We start from the raw sequence: 22679 nt of genomic DNA, 5'->3' as shown, positions 1-22679 counted from the left end.
CGGGTTATTTGCCTCATGAGGTGACATCTAGAATAGCACGGTCCAGTTGTGCACACCCTCAGTACAACAGAGAAGTCTGAAACCAGAAAGAGCCCGGGAGAAGGTCCACCAGATGGTTGGGGATCTATAGCATTGGATATACAAGAGGCTATGGTAGAGGTTCATATAAAGAAAGGCTAGAGACTGCTCAGCTTGGAGTAGAGCCTGCTACACAATCCAGTGAGTACTCCTACTACCTAAAGAGGAGCCGCAGGCAAGGTGGAGCCTTGGAGGTCCCATAGCAAAACCTCAAAACGCAAATTGTTTTACCAGAATTCTCATCGACACCAAAAACAGTTGGAAAAATTACTACGAGAGCTGTGCAGCACCAGAAAAAGGCAGCCCAAAGGGGCAGTCGAATTCCCATCGATTGTGCTCTGAAAAATCTACAAAGGAGACAGCCTTAAGCAACCTGATATAGCATTGAATCCAGCCAAACTCTGAGGAGGTTGAAGTCCCCACCCTGCAGAGGTCCCCTCCAATCAAAACTACCCCATCATTTTCCACAACTGTTTCAGGTTACTGCTGATGAATCTTCATAGGGAAAACTTGCAAAGTGTGGCCTTCTTCCAACTTGAACACTGACAAAGCCATGATAAGTATCATTTAAAATATCTTAACATCCTTCAAGATGATCAAATTCTCCATTCTAAAAGTTCCTAATGTAAAACCCCCCAACAAGTTTGTCCTCCAACACCTACACGTTGCAATCAAAATCACCACCCATCTACCAACACCACTGTTTACCTACAGGTGCGAGCAGTTAATCATTTCTTTGCCTATCAGAAGATGAACCCCAGCTGAAGGCCCTAACTAGATGCAATTTCAGCTAAAAACCCCAATCCCACCCCACTGATATCTGGATTTATTCCAGTGCCTTTTAAACTTTTAATAATCTGCCTGTACATTTTACTTCAGTTTCCATTCCCTCTAACATTCAAACCGTCACACTGCTACCAAAAATCTCCAAACATCATTCAAATGCTGCGTTCCACTCTCAACAGCCACAGCTTCCACGTTGACTTTTGTTGGAATTACTTAGTCCGAAACTTGCATGAAATCCCACACACGTATATCTTGTAAAGAACTTAATTTTACCAAGCAGTGCTAAAACAGGCAATGTTGCCACTAGTTCAAACAACAGGGAGGACTCCTCATCTGTTCTTGTTAAAAAAAAAAATTAAGTATGTAAATTCATCTCTTTCTATACAAAATTAATGTTCAATATAAGGCAAGCTCACAGAGGAACTGGATTTTTAGATTTCTGCTAATAATTATGGAATGTATTTTAAGGCCCCAGACAGACCGGCACGATCTTGTTCCCGTCAGAAAAAACAAGATATATTCAACTTCAGGTTATTTAGCTGACTTGAATTTTGTCATGAGAAAAAACAACTTTAAATTTTTAATAAAGACTTAACCCAAAACGTTTTCTAGCAACATTTGTTTAGACTTCTGTCTCTAGGAAAATCCAGATAATCATGCCTAGACAATTTTGTTGAAGAGGTGATTGCAGAACTTTTAATATTGACCTATTTACCAGCTTGAAAACCAAAAATAAAACTGACTTTGTAAACAAGAGGGTGGAATTTCTAATTTTAGATCAGATACTGAGTGTTTTGGAACAAGAATACTAACCAATGTGTGTTTACCTATCAATGGAGGACTTTGTACTTCTGGAAGTGCTATAGATGGTATTTCCCACCACACATTCAGGAAGCATCAATCAAATGCAAAAAAGAAAGAAGGGATAGAGCTGAATTTCTTCCTCCCACAGCCCTTACACACACACAGGCTCACTTGGACAGGATTCTTTAGCCAAAGTTACTAGATATATGTTAGAAAAAGCCATTACAGATGAGCAAGAGAAGCAGAATATTCACTCAGTTGGCAAACAAGAATTGAAATGCAACCACCGTGGCAGTGAGCCACAGACCAGCTGCCTCTGCGGGAAGGGACGCAGCTTCAGCCACGGCAAGCCCCAGTAAAAGAAACCCCAAAACTTTGTTAGCCATACGTATAGTATACATATATTCATTTAACCTCCTTGCCTGTTCACTAAGTCTAACTCCCAAGATAAGTTACAAGAGAAGGCACCAGCTTCCACTCAAAACTTCACCCAGAAGCAATTACTGGGTGGGCAGGAGCATTAGAAAGCAGCCCCACAGCCTACCCCCTGCAGAGGGCACGGCCAGGGATTTATAGCATGTGCTGGGAGGGCTCTCTGCCTTCTCACACTCAACATGGCCTTAACAGGAGAAGCTAGATATAATTCTCTGTTTTATCCTAGCAGATAGGACACACATCCAGGTTTCGGCATTTTTCGAAAAGTTTTTTTCTTTTTTTAACACCGCCATACTCAACACACTATCACACACAATCCAATTGGCAGATAGAAGTTTGCATAGCATTACCTTTATTTACTTTACCCAACCACTTGCATGCTTAAAAAAGCTATTTTTTTGTGCCCTGCCAATGTAAAAGACTTATTCTGACCTAACCACATAACACACCAAGACATCAAGCGGTGGTTGTGAAGATTCCAAATGTTTTCTCCTGAATTGGGGATTTTTCATGAAGTTTTTACTAAAGCATAAACAAGAATAAGAGGCACTGAAAATACCTATGCCATAGTTTTCAAGTCTGTTCCGTACTCCCTTTGAGGTCTGGGGAAAGGCTGGAGAGAAAAATAAGGCTTACAAGGCAAAAAACCATTATTTCCCCCAGGCAAGCATCCGGGTGGTAAAAGGTACATTCTTTCTTCACACGGAATTTCTTACTTCCCCCAGCGACGGCATTCATAACACCCCAAGCACCGGCCCAACACTCCCAACACATAAAGACTAGAGGACTTACAATGCCAGATAATTACAACACAACACATTAAGCAACTTAGAAGACTAATTCAAGCAGAAGCCCAGAACCCTCCAGGCAGAAATAACACATATTACTCACCGCACGCTCCGTACCGAGGACGGGGAAAGCCGACACGCCACCAAGCAAGGCGATGGCGTTCTTGCAGCCTTTCTGCTCTGCTCAGCCCACAACCTCTGCCATCCCCCAGGCTCATGAGAGGAGCCAGGGCCCCTTCACACAGCCGTTCCTCATTGCACCTAACGGGCACTAAGCCCCTCCAGCCCCCAAAAAAGGGGAGAGGAGCCTTCTGGGCCAGGTGGGACTCATCCCTCCAAACCCACCGAGGTCAATCTGCTATTCCCCACCCAGCTGGTTTTGTTCTGAGCACTGAGCAAAGTTGGTGGAGGGACAGAAAGAAATCCCCCGTTAGGAGAGAACGAGGCACAACAGAAGGGATTGCACTGTGCTCCCTATCATTATTTGTATTTCTTTTTAAAAAACAAATTCCCTTAAGGTATTAGCAAAGTTCTTCATTGGTTTAATCTCTATCCTAGCAGTTTGTGGATTTTTGCCGTAAAACACTGAAACTTATTTAGAAAATGTTTACCAGACGGTGCACAGAGAAAACACCCAGATAAATAATGTGATGGTAGAAGCAATTTTGGAACTAATAGAAACTCCCTTCCTTGTAGATGCTGGAAAAGAGGGATAACTTCCCTAGCTGGCAAGCAGTTATGCCCTTCAAGCTTCCTGCACTTTTCTGAAGCATACACAAATTGCACACTTTCTGCAGCGGCAACCGCCCTGGCATAACTACATCGCATACAAATCAAGCTCCAACCCTCGTGCTGTCGCAGCCACTGGTACAGATTCAACACCCACAAAGATACTTCCCAAAGCTCAACAATGCTAATTCTATATTCAAAGCGGTGATTATTTTTTATTGCCATGCTACAGAAGTAGACATGCCATCAGTTCAAGGAAAATTGAAAAAACAGTCATATATTATATACTATACATCTATACCTAGTAAACTTAACGCTAATTACATTTGTTTCATTTAGTGGTATTAAGTAACGATCCATTTCTGCTTACCCCTGGGCAAGGCAGGAGAACTGCATGAAGAAACCCCGTACCCAAGCAGGCTGGTGTGGGTCCATTTGGACACTCCCATGCTCAGGGATGCTCACCAGCACCAGTCTGATTTATGACAAACTTCCTTCCCCCCGATTCACACTTGCAACGCAAACTACTCCACAATCCCAATGGCAGTTTTAAAAATCGGAACAAATAGCCAGTTTAACATCATAGGTCAAATATCCTACAAGAGGTCCGAGAAGCATGACATTTGCTTCGGTAATGACTCAAAGGTCACCATTCAAAGGGCAGAGATGCTTAGAAACTAAATATTTACTTACAGAAAACCTGTGAGAATCCCTACAGCCTCCTTAGCCTTCACTGCAAAGCTCCTCTGCATCCAGACAAGGAAGGATTCATAAAGGTAAACCATCTGCCTGCACAGGAACTGCAGAAATTCCTTCCATCGAAGCCTCTCTGCCGGCAGCGACTGCGTGAAATAAGTGACACCAGCCTCTGCCAGGCAGGGTCACCCTCCCTGTTAACCCACGCCTGGTAACCCACGCTTACTCGTCCTGGCAGCCCAGAGAACAGCCAGTTGGTCCTTCTGCACACTTCTACTGGCAGAGGAATAGGCCAATGCTAGTTTTTGCTAATGAAAAGCAGATATGAATGCCTTCACACCTCTAACGGGAGGACCAGAGCAGTCCTCCAACTCAAACAACTTTTCCCACAGTAAAGAGATATAAATCGGAGCCTACTGTAAGCATAACCACAAAATTGGTGAGGTTGTGTACTGTCCAACAGTTTCAGCTTCACAAGGGATGCCTTGTGAAACAGTTCTTTGCCAAAAAATGCTTTCAAAGAAACCAAGAGAAGGCAAACAATTCACACTGGCCCTAAAACTCAAAAAATACAAGTCGTTTTCTACTTGCTTGACTGTGGAATCAGCAAAATGTAAAGAAACTGGCACTTAAACTTCCAACTGTACAAATAGACATGGGGCATTTGATCTCATCTGAATTTATAAAACAAGAAAGCCAGAGATATTTGATGCTGAACCTCTGCTCAGTTCACTGCAAGTAATTTGTTAGCAATACCGATGGCGTATCCATTTAAATCTGTATCACAGCAGCCTGCCAGATTACTGTTTCACTGACAGTAATTCCATGTTATTTTTCTAAACTAGGATAATCCTAACATAAGTACAGTAAGATAAGATGTTTGAAAGTATGTACCTTCAACCATTCCAAAAAATGAGTTTCAACAAATACTGAACGAAAACTGCCCCCAGAAGCTTTAAGCTCCCCAAAAACCTCCCAGTAGTGCTCTAAGAATTAGAATGGAAGTAACAATTCTTCCCTAAGATTATCAGCAGCAAAAGGTCTGAATGAGAGGAGTTAACCATCAATGCTCTAAAACATAGTTGGTTTGGGATTATTTTTCTTTTTGCTGTTTCACGTGCATTCTTTTACAGCTTTTTGCTGATTTTTAATCCAAAATTAATTTGTATAAATTTAAGACTGGTAGTAACTGCCACACAAAGACAGATTATGGCTTGTGCTGGATTAAGTGGATATTTTACACCATTGTATATTCTGCTTGGGTTTGTCTGTTTTTTAGAAACTATACTTGGTAGAAGACAGAAGAAAAGGGAGAGGTGCAAATAAGACATTTATCATTGGAGGCTCTGGAGCTTCAAGTCAGGACATTATATGAAATTAATCTTGCCAGCTACTGGTACTTAGCTTTTTCAGCAAGGAAGCTATTAGTCACAGTCAGTAGCTTCACAGAGAGGCACAGTGTCTCAGAAACACCAGAACAAGCGCTAGAAAGAAAGAAGGACTGCTGTACGAGGGGAGATTGCAGCTCATCAGATGTGTACCCATTCGAAGATGTACCAGAGGGCACACCCGAAACAGCAGCAGCAAGGATACCTCCAGAATCACAGGGGCTGGAAGGAGCTCTTAGCAATCAAAAGAAACAGTGCTCAGTCAACTAAATAGGTCACAAGGAGCGTTGAGGGGCTTGTTTCAGAAATCCAAGGGCAATTCTCATTTAAGTAGCAGCTTAAGAAAGAAAAAACCTCATACGCAATAGTTAATTTTGTTCCACAGGATCCAGGGAGATTCCTTGTCTCATGACAGATGAGGAGAGGACTGCTGCTCCAACGGGAGGAGGTCCTGTACTTGGAAGAAAGCACTGCACAGCAGGTTAGAACTACAAAACCCCATGCTAACATTCATACGGCCCACACCGCAACGTAAAGGTGAGAAAACCTCTTGCCCTACTAGCAGCGTTTATAGTTGAGGAACTCGGGATGTTTCCTATGCAACGAATAAGAAAAAAAAGGAACAAGCAGCTTTTAGTAGGAAAGGAAAGCTTCACATCTCTTTGTCACATGTTTTATTCAACTTTATTATTCTAAATTCCACCCGAGTATTACCTCAAAGCTGTTCTCTAAAGCAAACATTTTTTATGAACACCAGCTAAAGCTGAAAGAAAAAAGCAGATCACTCGCTCTGTCACTCTAGTCCCAGGAAAGCATCACAAAGGCAGACCTTCCCATCTCCTCCCTTCAGGACGCAAGGGTTAATACACTCTGTTCGACCTTTGAGCTTCATAGCTCAATCCTAATTACTGCGTAGAGGGAAAGATAATTAACAGCTGATCAGACCTGTGAGTAGAAAAGAAGCGTCTAGTCAGAGACTGATTATTTTTTTCCTATCAGATTATTTACCTGCAAAAGCCACATCACAATTAAGCCTGCAAACAGCAATTGTAACTGTTAAAAGTTAAGATGTTTTATGTTGAGTCACACGTAGGGTTGTGCTTCCTCAGGACTATTTAAAAAAGCGCAACTAATAGCTCCACAATAACTTGGTAGTCTTATTCTCACAGCAAGGATGAGGGGGAAAAAAAAAAAACAAACTTATTGCTAGATAAAAGCCTTAGCACAGGGGGAAAAAAAAGTTTATCAATATACATACACTATTAAGTAAGGGAGGAAAAAGGACATTGCAGCAACAGCACCAGAAAGACCAAGTGGTGGGTGAGAACAGCATCTTTGCACCAAAGTTACCAGAATATAAATCAGGACTATAAAAGAAGTCACTGAAGTGCTTTGATGTGCCATCAAATTCCTGTACTTAAGATAATAATGATAGATGGCAACGTGGAATATGAACAGATGACAATAGTTCAACTGCATCCTATTCTTCATCTGCTTTATTTCCCCCCCCCATAATTTTTGATTTTCTGCCTGGAACTCTCCTTCTCCCCTAGCTTGGAAAACAAGTAGCTTCCCAGTGAGTCAGTGACATTTATTTATATGGATCGGCAAGTTATCAAGTTGACTTTCAATATCGCTCAACTTGAACTTCATTAACTGATTTCAAAAAGATGAAGTTATTATACTTACAATGTCCTTTCAACATGTGTAATATTTTTCAGTTCTGCAATGAATTACCTAGCTATTTTTCACGGTGAGAGCTGAAAGGATTTTACATTCAGGTAATACACAAGAAATCAAAATTTCTCTACCAAGAAGTCACACAGATTTCCAGTGCTCATCTCATGTTTATGTACCAGCTCTTCATGCATCTCAAACAGCCCACGGCAGAAGTCGAGGGACTCGGCAAAATACCATTGCAGCAGGAGAGAAGATAGAGTAACGACAAGAAAAAAAAAAAAAGAAAAAAAAAGGTCTTTTCTTCTATTCTGACTAGTTATGTTTCTTCAGAAAACAGACAAGCTAGAGGTAAATCTGTTCATTCGTACAGCCTTCAGGCTGGAAAGCTTGCAGAAACTGCTAATGAGGATGGGAAAAAGCCTCATAACTCAGTGATAACCGTGATTGACAATTAATATTAAAGGTGCAAGCTTCATCCCAGTGCAGAGATAAAGCCAGAGCTGGAGAGCTGAAGCTGTAGACCCAACTCATAAAATGCAAATTCTAATCGCTTCAGATTAAATAAGTTGCATGCATATTATTTCCAGTGCTGGCAAACCAAGCCGGTCACTAGCACGTAAGTATAACTGTCTTCAAATGAAGCGGTTCAGAGAGTGCTTTTTCCAAGGCAAATTGTGGCCAAAATAACTCACGTAGAAGTGTTTTAAACTACCTCCTGCTTACAAATGGAGAAAAAGGGAAATATTTTGAGAATTCAGCCTGACCAAAAACCAAGATTCATGGGATACTAGTTAGTGCTATGAAAACTGAACGTGTCCTGAACTTGGAAATTACGACAATAAAAGATTAAAAGTAGTATTATTATTTTTTTGATTGTTTTCTTTAGAAAGAGCTTGAAGGAGGTAGAGTAACAGAGCTGGAACGCATTAAAAAATTACCAGACAACCAGAGGAGTTTTTTGTGTATGTGTTCAGTGGAAAGGAGGTAAAGGCTTACTTTACTTTTCAGCCAAGGCAATTCAGTAATGATAGACTCGAGTAACGATACGCATCCCCAGTGAGCACGGGTTTCACAATCAGCTTACTCAGACACCCACGCAGTAGGGTCTCCACGGACTCCAGGGGGTCCCGCAGCACGGTGATAGCAATTCGGCTTTCTTCACGCATCTGCAAGCCATGTATTTCCACGTTCCCGAGACGATAAGAAAACTCATAAGCGTTCACGAGTCAGAATCCTGCTTGAAGCATCAGCAGCTCTAACTTATGGCTAGAAAAATCACATCCCAAAGGAAGCAGAGCTCTGCGCTGCCATCGAACTCGTATAATGACCAGTTCGGATACACAGCAAACATGAAGATACACCTGTTATTTGCTTGTCACGCGGCAATGCAGATTCCATCTAGTGTAGAAATCCACACAAATTATGTAAATACCGCCTTGAAAAGTACTGTGGTGCTCCGACACTGTAATTCCAAGAACAAACAGTGCTTTATGGTGCACTCCATTATATAAAATGTCAGGCTAATCATAGCAATTTGGCTTTATGAGTGTTGCCAAATCTCCTAAATGAAAGTAAAAACATGGATAAAAGTGTTTAGGATGAGTCAATTACACACCTACCTCTATTCAAAGGACAAACGAAGAAATTAATTACATCTGACTGACCGCCATAACAAACAATTCCTTAGGAGAGAAAGCGTGCTTGTTTCAAATCCTGAAAGCAATGCTGTTTTATGCTTAGGTGTTCTTGCCTACTCCTTCTCCTCTTCACTGACACTTGAATAATTCAGGGGACACCCAGTTCCTAACCTTGAGGAGTAAGACTGTATCAAACTGGAGTCTGGTTATTTTTCAACTCAAGACACACACACAAAAAAAAAAAAAAAGCCCAAATCTCTCAGCTGAGCCACCAAGAGCAGTTTTTGCTTCTCTGCTTGCCCAAGAAGTAGGTCATGAAAACAGCAGCTCCGCCAAACTCACTGCCCTAAATCCGAAGCCCTGGGTGCTCCCATCAAACTGGAGCTGTGTGTTACCAGTGTGCTCGGGACAGCAGAGGGGAGCGTGTCCTGCAACAGATGCAACGCGTGTATCATTGACTGCACGTGGAAAAAAAACACGATGCTGTAATTACAAGCAGACATTCAGCACGAGAAAAGGAGCTGCTATGTAGGGAAAAACTGAATGGCGTACAGGAACAGTCAACAGAAACAACCCACCTTTGGAGAAAGACAAAAAAACAACATCTGTTCAAAAAATGCTATTTACAAAACAATTCATTTCACGAGTGCCTGTGTGACATTAATGCTTTTCTCGAAGTCCTAACAGCATCCTTGCCAACTCAAAAGACCGTATCTGCATAGTCTCATATCCTGCCCTACTCAATCTAGCTAAATAATGAAGAGGAGTACTTTGTGAAACTGTTTGTTTAAAATTACTCTCTTGAGCATAAAATGCCAAAAGGAAATATGGAAATGGTCACTCCTACACACAGGAGTGACTAGCTGATTCAAAATTGTGATTTATTTTTAATGTGTACGTGTGCAAATCTGAGTCATGTTCTTTATCTTTGAACAAAATTATTCTTAAGATAAAATTAATCTTGGACACCATCACTCTATTCGGCTTTGTGGTCAGAGAAATCCATGGCTTTTTGGCTTCAAACCACAGCTCTTGGACCATCAGCTTCTTGTTACTTAGCAATCAGACTTCCATCATCCCACCCAGCAACTAGGAATGGACGTTTCAACATGCGTAACAGATTCTCCCTTCAACACCACTTTTTCAGGTGTCAAAAAAAAAAAACAACAAACCACAAAACCAAACCAGGTCCACAGTGAGTCTGACTGGAAATGTGTCAAAATCCCTCTCCTTTCAGAGTCTCGACTCATCCCTCTGGCCAGTAAATTCTGTGAATAATACAGCATCATAACATGCTTTTGAAGAACACAACAAGTTCTAGCAACAGCCCTTTTAAACGATGAAAAAAAGCTCTATTAATGCAAAAGCTTTTCAGGAAAAAATTGCTGCCTCAAAGCAGCAAAGTCACCTCCAGTTAACCAACCTGATATTTTGCAGCGGGCAAGCTGCAAGTAAGTCAGTACGTTGAAACTCGTGTGATGCTGCAACCAAAATGGAGCCTGGATATTCACGTCACACTTACTCCTACTGCCTGCACTTGCCTGGAAATAGTCTCGTGCGACATGCCCTCTGCTTCCTCAAGTCCTTCTGCGTGATGCATGGCACTGACCGTGGCCTGAATGAAAGCCAAATAGTACTTCCAGGCAGTTCATAAAGTACAAGAGCGGCTTATCTGGAACTTGCAACAGGAAGGGAAAATTCTTTAATATATTCCTCTAATTCAGAGGGGAGTATTTGGAGCCTGTTTCATTACTAGCAATATACACTGCTCCTAATACAACTCTTTCACAAGATAGAGACAAGGAGTGGCTTCCTTTGAATCCCTTACACCCAGGCAAAGAATCCCACTCTCCTCTTAAATACAATATCCCCAAACTCAGAGGAAACCATACAGTGCTGTACCAGTGTAATTATCAAATCTACTAAATATTTAGACAATGGAATTTCTGTTATCACTGCCTTAGAAACAAGTCCCTTGATAACAGGAATAGCCTTGCAGCAAGCAGCAGTCTCCCTTGGGAGCTCTTTATGCAGCAGATGCTGTTATGCATCACAAACATGCCATGCTTCATCATCCGACCGAATGTTCAACTCTCCCTTTCCCCTCTGCACAAAGCCAAGAGGATTTCCCAAGTCACATGATAAATCAGAACATTTTCATTCCAAAAAAGGAATTACTTTTTTTTTCCCCCCCCCGCTTGGGAGATCTCTGCACTTTTTCAGTTCCCTGTTATTTCGGTGAGAAATCACTTTCTCTGCCAGCCTCCTCTCCCATCTCCTCACCATGCAAGAACCTCAGTAATGTTTCAGACAGGTTCCCAATTCATTTAAATTACTTTTAAAAGGTTACTGCTGCATTACGTATTGACTGCGTCCGAGTTTTGTCTAGAACCAGACAACATGAATGGGACGTGGTATATCAAATTGTTCTCAGTGGTAAACATTACGTACATAATGAGCAGTCATACAGGAAAAGTTCTACGCAACAAACATCATCCAGACGCCGGCTATTGCGTTCTAACACACAACTTGAGGAATTCCTGTGTCATTCTCGTGCTACCTTGGACAGCCCGTTTTCTCTTAAAATCTTCATTTGTCAGAGGAGTATTTAAATTCTCATTTTTTGGAGTTACTTTGCTCGGCAGAACGCTCACTGTCACTTAAGTCCAAACATCTAAGAAAAATGACACGGGTAAATTATGAGGATGTATTTTTTTAAAATGGTTTAAGTGGAAAGAATAACTCTATTTCCTTTTACAATAATCTGTCACAACTAATTTCTTTAATTTTGAGACATACCTTAGAGTCCACTATTCTGATTAAATTTCACAACCTGCGTTCTGGCTGATGAACATCCATTTGCTATTCATTCTACAGAATTCAGCTGCAAATCAAAAAGAACGCAGCACCATTAGAAGTCATCGTCGGCAAAAGAAAATGAGGACTTAAGACAATTATCACCGTGCCTTAACGAGGGGGTCTACAGTACCTAAGTCAAGTGACAGGTAGGTGCAGAGATGAAGGAAGCCACGTAGGGAAGAGCAGCTGACAAGGAAGAAATAGCCACGGTTCAGCAGATACCGTCGATTCATGTTTCAGCTGACAGCGAGCAAGCCCATATGTCAAGGGAGCACCTCCTGCTCATCGGAAGCTATACCTTTTACAAATCATTGACAAAGCCGTGAGTTTACAAGGAACGTACGTCGGGTTCTGTCTGAACGGTTCTCGATCTTCCACCCATTTCCAAAACATACAAGTCTCAAATGTAGAAACAAGTCATCTCCATTACTACATTTAGGGAACACATTTTTCCTCAGCAGCTCCAAGGTACAATAACAACTGACACAAGCTCATCCAAATAAACTCACTGTGCAGCCTAAGCAGCACAACATTCTTCACAGCAAAACAAGAAAAGCTTCACCTAGCTCAGTGCTTTTCGAGGTAAGACGGTGATGCAGAACGGAGAAAACATGAAGCAACTTTAGGTTCTTTTCCAGCAACTGACCTAGAAAATTGGAGGATGAGCTGGAAATTCCCCTCATAATCTGGAAGGAAAGGATGCTGTTCGCTGGCCACCAACCTCACAGTCACTTCATTCATGAACTGCTCGGTGAGCTTTCCCACCTGAACTTGCATGCGCATCGATCCAAGAAATCCAGTTGTTCTGCGTTCCTCCTTCCAGCCCACGTACATCAACTAACTAAGGTGAGGCCACCTTTGCTGGTGGATTTAACTTGACTCCACACCCAGATGCTCTGCAGCGAGAAGCTCTGTGCGGTACCCATCTGATAGAGCAAGCACTCGGGTGTCCCCAGCTCCTACCGAGGAATCGATCCTGCTCCGAGGTGCGTTGCAAAGCCAAGGCTTACTACTTTTATCTGGCAACCATCCTCCCTCACCCCATCGCTACAACCTCACACAACTTCAAGTCTACGTAAGCTTCGGACAACGGAAGGAGCAGCAAGCTATTGGGACCTGTGTGACATAAACTAGCTAAATTGTTACCATAGCATTATTCCAAAATACTCTCAAAACAGCAATATGTTCCACAAAGGCTTTGTTAAACCCTATAAAACTTTTTAGGCTATGACCTTGGAGTGAATTATTTTGTTCCCAGCAGGCTGCAGGACAGAACACAAGACTGACAATCACCCAGAGACTATTTTATGGCGGTCACCCTCCCCGGTAGATCTTTCCTAAGTTGTCCATCCAAGGGAAATTCGAGTTTTAATTGTTCCAATAAGCAGTTTCAGAGATTTGACAGTTTCCTCATCGCACGGTAGTCCCTTCCTCCTGGGGAAGCCCGCAAAAGCGAATCGCAGAAACAAGCTTGTTCGCCACATTTTTTCCCCTTCTCCTGCTTATGCAAGTTGTTCTACATTTCCTAATTCCTTAAGAGCTGCCAAGAATGCAGGAAAAGAGAGCCGACATGCTTCGTTTTTTACATGAGACATAAGTGATACCCCATAGGCTCGCCCTACTGGAAAATAATTCCACGTCACATTCAAGTGCTGCATATTTTCATCTTCATTAAAGTGACATCTCATTTTGATGACCAACTGAGACTTTAATAACAGGAAGAAAACCCTTTGCTAAAACTTTAATCGAAAAGGGACACGTCATTTTCTTTTCATCATTAAATACTCAAGGACAAAACAGTCCTTAAAGCCAGATCGCTCTAATTTGCCCTCAAAAAGCAAATACCAAGATACGATGAAAACCACATCAGCAATATCACAGGTGGTCTCTCATCCAGAGAGCACTTCAGAGATTAGAAGTATTCCTCCATGGCGAGCAGAGAGCACACAGTTTCATCTAGCAAAATTTATCAAGGACAGTTCCTCATCCCACCCAGGGCTACCAGAGGCCATGGGAGCAGAAAGCAGCAGCTGGGATCTCAGGAAGAGCGACCACCACCAGCCATTGCAATAAATACATACAGAAATTAAAAAAAAAAAAAAAAAGGCAAAAAACCCCCTAACCAACAAACAAAAATAAAGCCACTCAAACTCTAAAACCATTTCTACGTTTTCATGGACCTACAAACAGGAGAATAATTTAAATTACAAATTTGTATCATCTCAATGCTATTTCATAGAATGGCAAATCTGAAGTGAAGCTGTAAAAGTTATGTTTTACCCTCAAGACCGGGTGGGACCTAATCGCACAGAAAGTCTTGTTTTGAAGATTAGTCTAAAAACAGCTTTAGAAAAATGAACAAACAACAAAAGATTTTACTTTTTTTTTTTTTTTTCTTTTTCAGGCTTGACTCTGGTAAGGAGAGCTAGACCCATCCTGTCTGAGGGCAGCAGGGAAACACTCCCCGTAGGGAAGAGATCTGTCCTGAAATCCTTTTATTAACAACTGGATCTATTTTACCATGACTGTAATTTTCTTTCCCATCGCAGACCCTCTATACAAAGTCTTGACTATTCCCACAGGCTGAGTTATAAATTAAAAAAAAAAAAAAAGTCATATCATCAAATAATTGTCAAAACCCCCAATATTTACTCCTTTCTGTACAGCGCTCATCTTTCATATATAAAGAGCCCTGGAAGGATGTTCTCCGGACACTGCCAAGTAAAGCTTTTTTCTATTCACTGAATGAAGAGAGACATCAAAAGCTACAAAATGCCTTTTTTTTTTTTTCTCTAAATTCAGCCTCCCTTCAAAACCTATTTTGTTCTGGAAGAATGAATATGATCACAGAATGTTTCAACAACTTTTGCACACCAGAAACACTTGCTGGTCATCCCCCTCTAAGTTTTTATTCGTGCAAATAAAATCCCAAGACAATCTAACAAAAAAAAACCCCTAAAAAGCACATTTTTCAACTTAGTACTGGTATTCCATTGCTCTATAATTAGCTAAGGGCAGGTTCCCTTCTCTCATTTATAGTAAAAAAAATGTGGAAAAGCTTTCTTGCTGAACCTTTCAAAATAGCATTGAGCCGTAGCCTTCCCCGTGGCACTAAATCCGGCACGAGGCAGCAGACCTCGCTTTGCTTTCCATTTTAATCAATTCAGGCAGAACCGGAGTGGGCAAACAGCAATGACAGCTACAAGAAATCGTTATGTTCTCGCCACCTTTGTTTTCGGTGAGGCGATCAAGGAGCAAGCGGGACAGCAAGTATGTGTGCGCGGGAAGAAGCAGAAAAAAAAAAAAAAGGAGGTTTGGTGGAAAGACCCATCTTTACGGTCAAAACAACTCTCCCTGGGGCTCCCTCAACATGATAAATGCTCTGCTGGGCTGGTATTTACTTATATTGCAGTTCAAGCCACATGCCGTCTTGACTTCCGAAGTGACACCAGATGCATCTTCTCCCGGTCTGCAGCACACACGTCACCGCTCCTACGGATGTCCCAGCATGGGAAACATTGGAGGACAGGGTAGGCAACAAGTGCAGCCAAAGATCCGGTGAGAATAATTGGTTTATGCCCCTTCAAACCACAGGACAGCCACCAGTCCTTCGGCCTTTTAATCATTCATTCAAAAATTACAATCAGCAGTATGCAAGGTCAGGAAAACAGAGGTTCAGTTAATTACAGCAGTCCGCCAGTTTCCATCCTCAGCGAACACACAGACATCACACCAAAATACTGTTCCAAGCCTCACCATCCTTGCAGCCAGTTTTGTGAGCCCCAAGCTTCACCTGTTCAATCAATTTGTTTCAAGAGACGAGCAACAGTAGGGCTATAAACTGTTGCTTGTGCCAGCAAGGGCTCCAGGCGGCTGCGGGGTCCCACCAGGGAAATTACCACCACAGCATCTTTGGAAGTTGATGCTGCAACAGTTTCGGCCATAGCATGGGGAAACAAAACGGGAAAAAAAAAAAATCACGGAATACACAGTGTATCTGTGCAAAGTAAAGGACCGCTGCAGCACCGTGTTCACTGCGTCCTCCTCCCAAGGCTCCGCGCATCCCAGGGCGCCTTTCCTTGGCACAAATCCCTCTCCTCTTTGCGGGATACGCTCTCTACCGCATCCTTAATACAGGGCTGCCTGCACCAAAAATCATACCCTGCTCGGAGGGCCGACCGACACAGGTAACCCTGGTCCTCATCTGGAGCACAGATAAAAACCTGCAAACCTACTTGAAGTTTGGCTGCAGTTCAGTCAGGTTCACTTTTTTCTCCTTAGGCTTAGAAGAAGTCACCAGGAGTCACTATTCCTGATCTACCCAGGATTGCCAGGATTAACGATCATAGGAACGCCACATACAGCCGAGCCCTTGATTCTCCACACGTATTTTTTTCCAGAGCTGAACCAGCTGATCACGTACCGATCCGACACAACCACTGGCTACACGCACTAAGAAACGCATCAAGAAGAGACTCTAATCTTTGCAGGAAGAAAACCACAAAGTTTAGGCATCCAACGTGCAAAAGCAGAGCATTTTATTTAAGTCCTTTGTCTACCACCGCATATTTGAAAAAACGTTTGTAGCTTACTTCTTTGAGACCCATTTCCACGAAGGATCGCTTCCCAGCCCCATCGCAGCTCAGCGGCGCGGAGCTCTCGCCTTCGGCAGCTTACCCTCCGCACCCACAGCGCCCGGAACAAGTAGGAGTCGAAGAAGGGGCTTCCCTCGCTTTATAAAGAAGTTTCCTCTGAGGAACATCCACTTTAATTCTCTCTCCCTGCTCCTCTGAGGGCAAGCTGCCTAACAGGAAAATAGCAGCAATTTTTGTATTAAGCACCAGGAAATTACCGCAGGACAAAGGCCTTAATTTATAGGTAGTATCACGATTTATGGCTGCTGCGCTTCCCACCAGTTAATAACCCAGCAAACACCACTAGACTGAGAAGTGCCACCTAACCGCCCACCAAGGGCTCCATCCCCATCCCGCTCCCGTTGCTTAAGAAGTCGGCGATGGGGTTGTGCGTTCGCACCCCCGCAGCACACCAGTCCCTGCTGACCAGCACCGGCCAGGCTTCTCCCCACCACTCCTACTGCTTGCACGAAGCCAGCATATAGAAAAAGAAACCACACACAATACTTTTATTCCACCTCAGATTGCTTCCCGATACAGACTTTTGCTATTTCTGGTCTTCCCACCAACAGAAGTTACCTTGGCCTGATTAACCAAACTGCCTCTCTCACCCCCCCCCAATCTTCACGGGTGACCCCCCAGCAATACATCGGACCCCCACAGCTCCCTCCCAACGAGGAGGCGCGTACAGCACCGATTTAAAACGAGCACCAATACTATTATGTTTTGCTCTACGAACTATTCAGCTGTAATCATCTCCAAAGGCGCAGCCACCCACCCGCTCCCCCTGACCTTACAACCCCTCCAGCTGACTTCCGCCGTTTCTCCACTGCCGAGGTGCTGGCTAAGTCTCTCCTCTACAAGGCTTCTTCCACTCACGTACGTTTAAGTGAGACTGGGGGAGTGGAAAAAGATGCAGCCTCAGCTACTTCTGCTCTAAGTCCATTTCTTCAGTTCTGCCATATTCTTCCAACGCTACGGATGCTCCAGCCCCGCTTTCTACGTGATTATTCCGACTGGCGCTCTCCTTCCCCTGCGGAGCCGTCCTGCGAGGTCCACCATCACCATCGCTTTCAGAGGGGAAATCAAAAGGTATCAGTAAACGCTTCCTCCCGCCTGCTGCTTCCTATTTGGAGATCAATAAGTGAATTTCTCATCCAAATAGTCTGCAACCTCCTCCTCTCACAGCCTGTAATACTGTTTAGCTAGGACAGAACGTGAAGACTGGCTGGATCCTCCGTAACCCCACTGCTATACGCTGAGCCCGCTGACCTTTCCCAACTCCCTCGGCTTTCAAAACCCTTAAGAAAGCTGCAAATGTTTCGTTCAAGCCCTACATCTCCCAGTATTACTGTATTCCCATCTGAAACTTCAGAAACCAAGTATTTATTCAAGAGTTTCGACCTTTGCCCTCTCTACTCTTTGATGTTATCACAACCTCATTGTTTACCCTTTACCCATCTGCTCGCTTTGTTTTAAAGCGCTGGCCTCTCACAGTAGCCTGGTCAATCGGCCCAGGCTCTTCTGGCATATTTTATATCCCTTTTGAAAGAACTCATCCATAAGACCATTTAGTATTCCCACCCTATCTCAAGAAAGCCCATTTAATTTATCACCTCTGCTAGAAACCAGCCATCCTGAGAAGTAACCGAGTAGAATTTATTGTACTAAACCCAATACTGCACAGACATACCTAACACAATCACTCTATTAATTACACCTACATTACACAAACTCTTTCTACCTATTTTCTCATGTCATCTATCGAGTCAGGAAGCTTAATAGGGTCCAGTGCTATCACAGAGCAGGATCAATTCTTCATCAGCCATAACCGATTGATGTGAGTCTAACCTGTCCTAACCACCTCCGATAACGAGGATTGAACAGCTTTCCTGGGAAGTAATTCAGCATTTCACTACTCTTACTGTCAGTAAAAAGATTCCCAGCATCTAACCAAATCCCTCTTCTCGCACTGTAAGCTAGTTACTTCTTCTCCTACCCAACACAGATTTTTCTGGTTTTCTGCTTCCTTTTTTGCAGCAACCTCCTTTCAATTTTCTCTTTATTAGGAAGAGCTCCGGTTCCTGTACTTTCTCCTTGGAGATGATTTATTCTAGGATTCAGGAGCTCTCGGGTCTCTACTCTCTCCCAGTGGTCCACATAGTTTATCAAGTGCAGCGTGATGGAAAGGATAACTTATCTTTTCAGTGAGGAGATAAATAAGCACGTTACGGATGCTGTCAAAGGGATCAATTAGGATCCTGGTACCGACCTGCTCTGAGCAAGCATTCACTCGATCACTAGGTTCACAGGGACACTTCAGCATTCAACGCCTAGCGAACCGACCTGCGTACAATCTCCCTGTGGAAAAGGGGAAAACCCCAAAAACGAATCACTGCAACACCGTGAGTGGCTAACAGCCAAGCTGCCAAAAAAAAAAAAAAAAAAATCAAACAGCATAACTCAACCGGTAGTAAAGGCAGAAGAACTTTCTAATCATCAGTTCACGGGACACAAGCAAAATCCTTCTTCCCCCGAGTACCTGAAGGAGACAGCCCAGACGGTACAATTTCAGCGTGCTCCCGAGCGTGCCCGCACTTCAGCCACGACCGCTCAGCGGGGGCCACAGCAAAGTGTCCCAGCCAAACAGAAGAGATTCAGGATATTTTTTAACAGTCATTCATAATCTCCTTGCACTTTTACTGCTATGCTTAGCCCGATTAGCAGAATCAAGCACGAATCCGAGTCTCTGTTAAATTAAACGCAAAGGTCAACTTAAATTTAGATAAATAATTTATTATTTTCTGGGCCAGAGACTGCTAAAAGCGACAACTGCAATAACTACAAAAGCTGAAAAGGCTGTTCCACTCCCGACCAGAATCCAGGGTACTGGTGGCCTCGCTTATCAGGTTGGTATTTACAAAACCTGAAGTCAACGCTGCAGAAGTCACACTTTGCACATGTGAATGACCGCACTGCAAATACGGGACTGATGCAATTGAGACACACGATATCAACAGAACCTCTGGCATCCCATCGCTGTGAAAACAAACCGACACCATTAGAGAAACTACCGGCACCGTGAAGATACGAGGCACAAACGCTTAGCTGGTCTTTAAGCGGTACCCTAGGGACGCAGCGTTATATCTGCTGTTCCAAGGGAGCTCAGAGCCCGGCTCCGTCACCCCGTTAATACACGATTTTGGTGGCTTTGGGTAGTTTCACAATTAGTTGCTTCAGCAAAACAACAAGTGAGCGACAGGTGCACACCTCCGACAGCAGCTTTTTTTATAGGCAGCAATAAAACAGATTGTGGCAAAAGCTAGAAGAATATCCCACGGTTACATACTGTTCCCTTAGTTTAAAAAGAGAAAAAAAAAAAAAAGAAAAAAGAAAAAAAACCCTCCCGGTATTTTTAGCAAATCTCTTGAGCTCCAAAACGCAACCTGCCGCCTTTACAGTTTTTTTCCGCCCTAAGACACATAGTAAGCAACGCATGTGCTGCCAGTCTTCTCTGTTTCTGGCAAAGCCCCCAAGCGTGCTGCTTCTGCAGGGGAAGCAAACAAAAATTGGCTTTTTTTTTTTTTTTGCCTTTTTTTTCCCCTTTTCCCCCCCACCACCCTCCCCGCTAAACCCCGCACCGACCGGGATGACACCGCCTCGGAGAGAATTTGGGGACACCCCCCCCCCCCGAGCGCCTCTCCCCTGGCTGACCTTGAGGGGCGGCGCCGAAAAAAAATTTAAAAAAAAAAAAAAAAAAAAGAAGGAAACGATAAACATTTTTGTAAAAAGGCGAAGAGCCGCGGGGCACTTGCTCTCCGCCTCTCCCGCCGCACCGGGACCGATGCCGCCTCTCCCCGCCGGGGGCTCCCCGTGTCCCCGTCCGCCCGTCCCGTCCCCCCCCTCCCCCGGCTCTCGGTGGCCCCTCGCCGCCACCTGGCGGCCGCGCCCCGCCGGGACCCGACCCCCGCCCCGGGAGTCCGTCCCCGGTACGGCGGGCTGCGCCGGGCCGCTCCCGCGTCCGCCCGAAAAAAGCCGGGGGAGGGGGGGGGGGGAAAGAGCCGGCACGGCGCGGTGGGGCGGGGCGGGAGGGCCGGGGAGCTGCCCGCTGCCGGAGCGGGGCCGGGGGCTCGGCTACCGCCGCCCGCCCCGCTCAAGTTTCGCCCGGCGACGGCGCTAAGAATAACGCGCAGCTGCCGGGGCCGGGCCGGGGGCCGCCGCCTACCCGGGGAACGAGGGAAGAACCGGGCGCCCACCCCACCCCGCTCCCTCCCCCGCCGGCAGCGGCTTGCCGGCAACCGCGCCCGCCTCAGCCGGCCGCCGCCTGAAGGGCACCGGCTCCCGCCTCACTCACCGTCCGGTGCCGCTGCTGCTGTTGTTGGCGGCGCCGCCCCAGCGCCGGGAAACAACCGGCCGCCGTCAGCGCGGCGGGGCGGCGGCAGAGGAGGAGCGGCAGCGATCTGCTCGCCGTGGCCGCCATCGCGCCGCTGGAGCCGCCTCACGCTGCGGCGGCGGCGGCGGTTGCTGAGGCCGCCCGGGCGATGAGAAGGGAGGGAGCGGCGGGGCGGGGCCGCCCGGCGGAGATGACCAATTGGGGCGTCGCCCTCGCCGGCCCGGGGTCTGTCAAGGCAGGGCGGGGGGGGGGCCAATCGGAGCCACGCGGATGCCCTGCCCGGAGAGACGATTGGCCGCTGCGTTCCCTCTCCTGCCGGTGGTGGGCGGGGCCTCGGCGGGCCAGAGGGCAGGGAAACTCCCCAGGCGGGGGCGCCGCGGGGGCGGGGCAGGCGGGGCGGGGCGGGGCCGGAGGGGCGGGGTCACCCCGGGGGCGGGGCCAGGGCTGGGAGCGTGCCGGGAGCGCGTGCGGGGAGATGATGGGGAGCGCGTGCGGGGAGATGGGGGGTGCACGGGGGAGGTGGGGGGTGCACCGGGGAGATCAGGGGAGCACCGGGGAGATGGGGGGTGCACCGGGGAGATGGGGGTGCGGGGAGATGGGGGGTGCACCGGGGAGATGGGGGTGCGGGGAGATGGGGGGTGCACCGGGGAGATGGGGGTGCGGGGAGATGGGGGGTGCACCGGGGAGATGGGGGTGCGGGGAGATGGGGGGTGCACCGGGGAGATCAGGGGTGCACCGGGGAGATCAGGGGAGCACCGGGGAGATGGGGGGTGCGGGGAGATGGGGGTGCGGGGAGATGGGGGGAGCACCGGGGAGATGGGGGTGCGGGGAGATGGGGGGAGCACCGGGGAGATGGGGGGAGCACCGGGGAGATGGGGGTGCGGGGAGATGGGGGGAGCACCGGGGAGATGGGGGGAGCACCGGGGAGATCAGGGGTGCACCAGGGAGATGGGGGATGCACCGGGGAGATGGGCAGTGCGGGGAGATGGGGGGAGCACCGGGGAGATCAGGGGTGCACTGGGGAGATGGGGGTGCGGGGAGATGGGGGGTACACCGGGGAGATGGGGTGCACCGGGGAGATCAGGGGTGCACCGGGGAGATGGGGGGTGCACCGGGAAGATGGGGGGTGTGGGGAGATCAGGGGAGCACCGGGGAGATGGGGGGTGCACCGGGGAGATGGGGGTGCGGGGAGATGGGGGGTACACCGGGGAGATGGGGTGCACTGGGGAGATCAGGGGTGCACCGGGGAGATGGGGAGCACCAAGGAGAGGGTGCTTGCGGGGAAGGGGTGCACCGGGGATCGACCACGCTAGGGTAAAGGGTGCAGGGAGACGGGGTGCACTGGGAAGAGGGTGCGCTAGGGGAGAGGGTGCACCAGGGTGAGGGCGCAGGGTGACAGGGTGCAGCAAGGAAGGCTGCAAAGGCACCACCGTGGCCCTGGGGATGCAGCGTGGGCGAGACGCGGGGATCTGGGGTGCTGGGTCAAACTGGCATCCCATCCCTGTGGCAGTTTCGATGAATGGTATAAAAAGTGAGTGATCAAAAAGAAAAAAAAAAATATATATATATATTACAGAGAGAGATAGGTACCTGCATATGTGGTGAGCCAGGCCACCAGCATAGACCTTGCAGCATGTGAGCTAAATAAGCAATATATGCTCAGTTGTTTCTTGAAAGGTGATTTACTTGGATTATTTTTCTTAGAAAAGAGTTAAAGAGTTTTTCCTTCAGCCTGGGAGTTGTTACAATACCGCCGACAGCTCCTTTTTAAT

General features: G+C 46.1%; 1 protein-coding gene across 5 annotated transcripts in view; it reads right to left on the bottom strand.

The window, feature by feature from the left end:
• MCU (mitochondrial calcium uniporter) overlaps positions 1-21075 on the bottom strand; it is a 91942-nt gene extending 70867 nt beyond the window's left edge. For 3 of the 5 annotated variants that reach the window (XM_075758987.1, XM_075758986.1, XM_075758989.1), the window contains exon 1: positions 20869-21052. In XM_075758987.1, the coding sequence (XP_075615102.1) occupies positions 20869-20994 (126 nt within the window). In that variant the 5' untranslated portion in view covers positions 20995-21052. Of the gene's footprint in view, positions 1-20159; positions 20310-20868 lie in introns of those variants that run through there. The other 2 variants (XM_075758990.1, XM_075758988.1) reach the window with 2 other exon arrangements.
• Positions 21076-22679: the final 1604 nt, after the last annotated feature.

Source organism: Balearica regulorum, chromosome 7 (assembly GCF_011004875.1).
Source record: "Balearica regulorum gibbericeps isolate bBalReg1 chromosome 7, bBalReg1.pri, whole genome shotgun sequence".
NCBI lineage: Eukaryota > Metazoa > Chordata > Aves > Gruiformes > Gruidae > Balearica > Balearica regulorum.
This window is presented reverse-complemented; position numbering and strand designations above follow the sequence as displayed.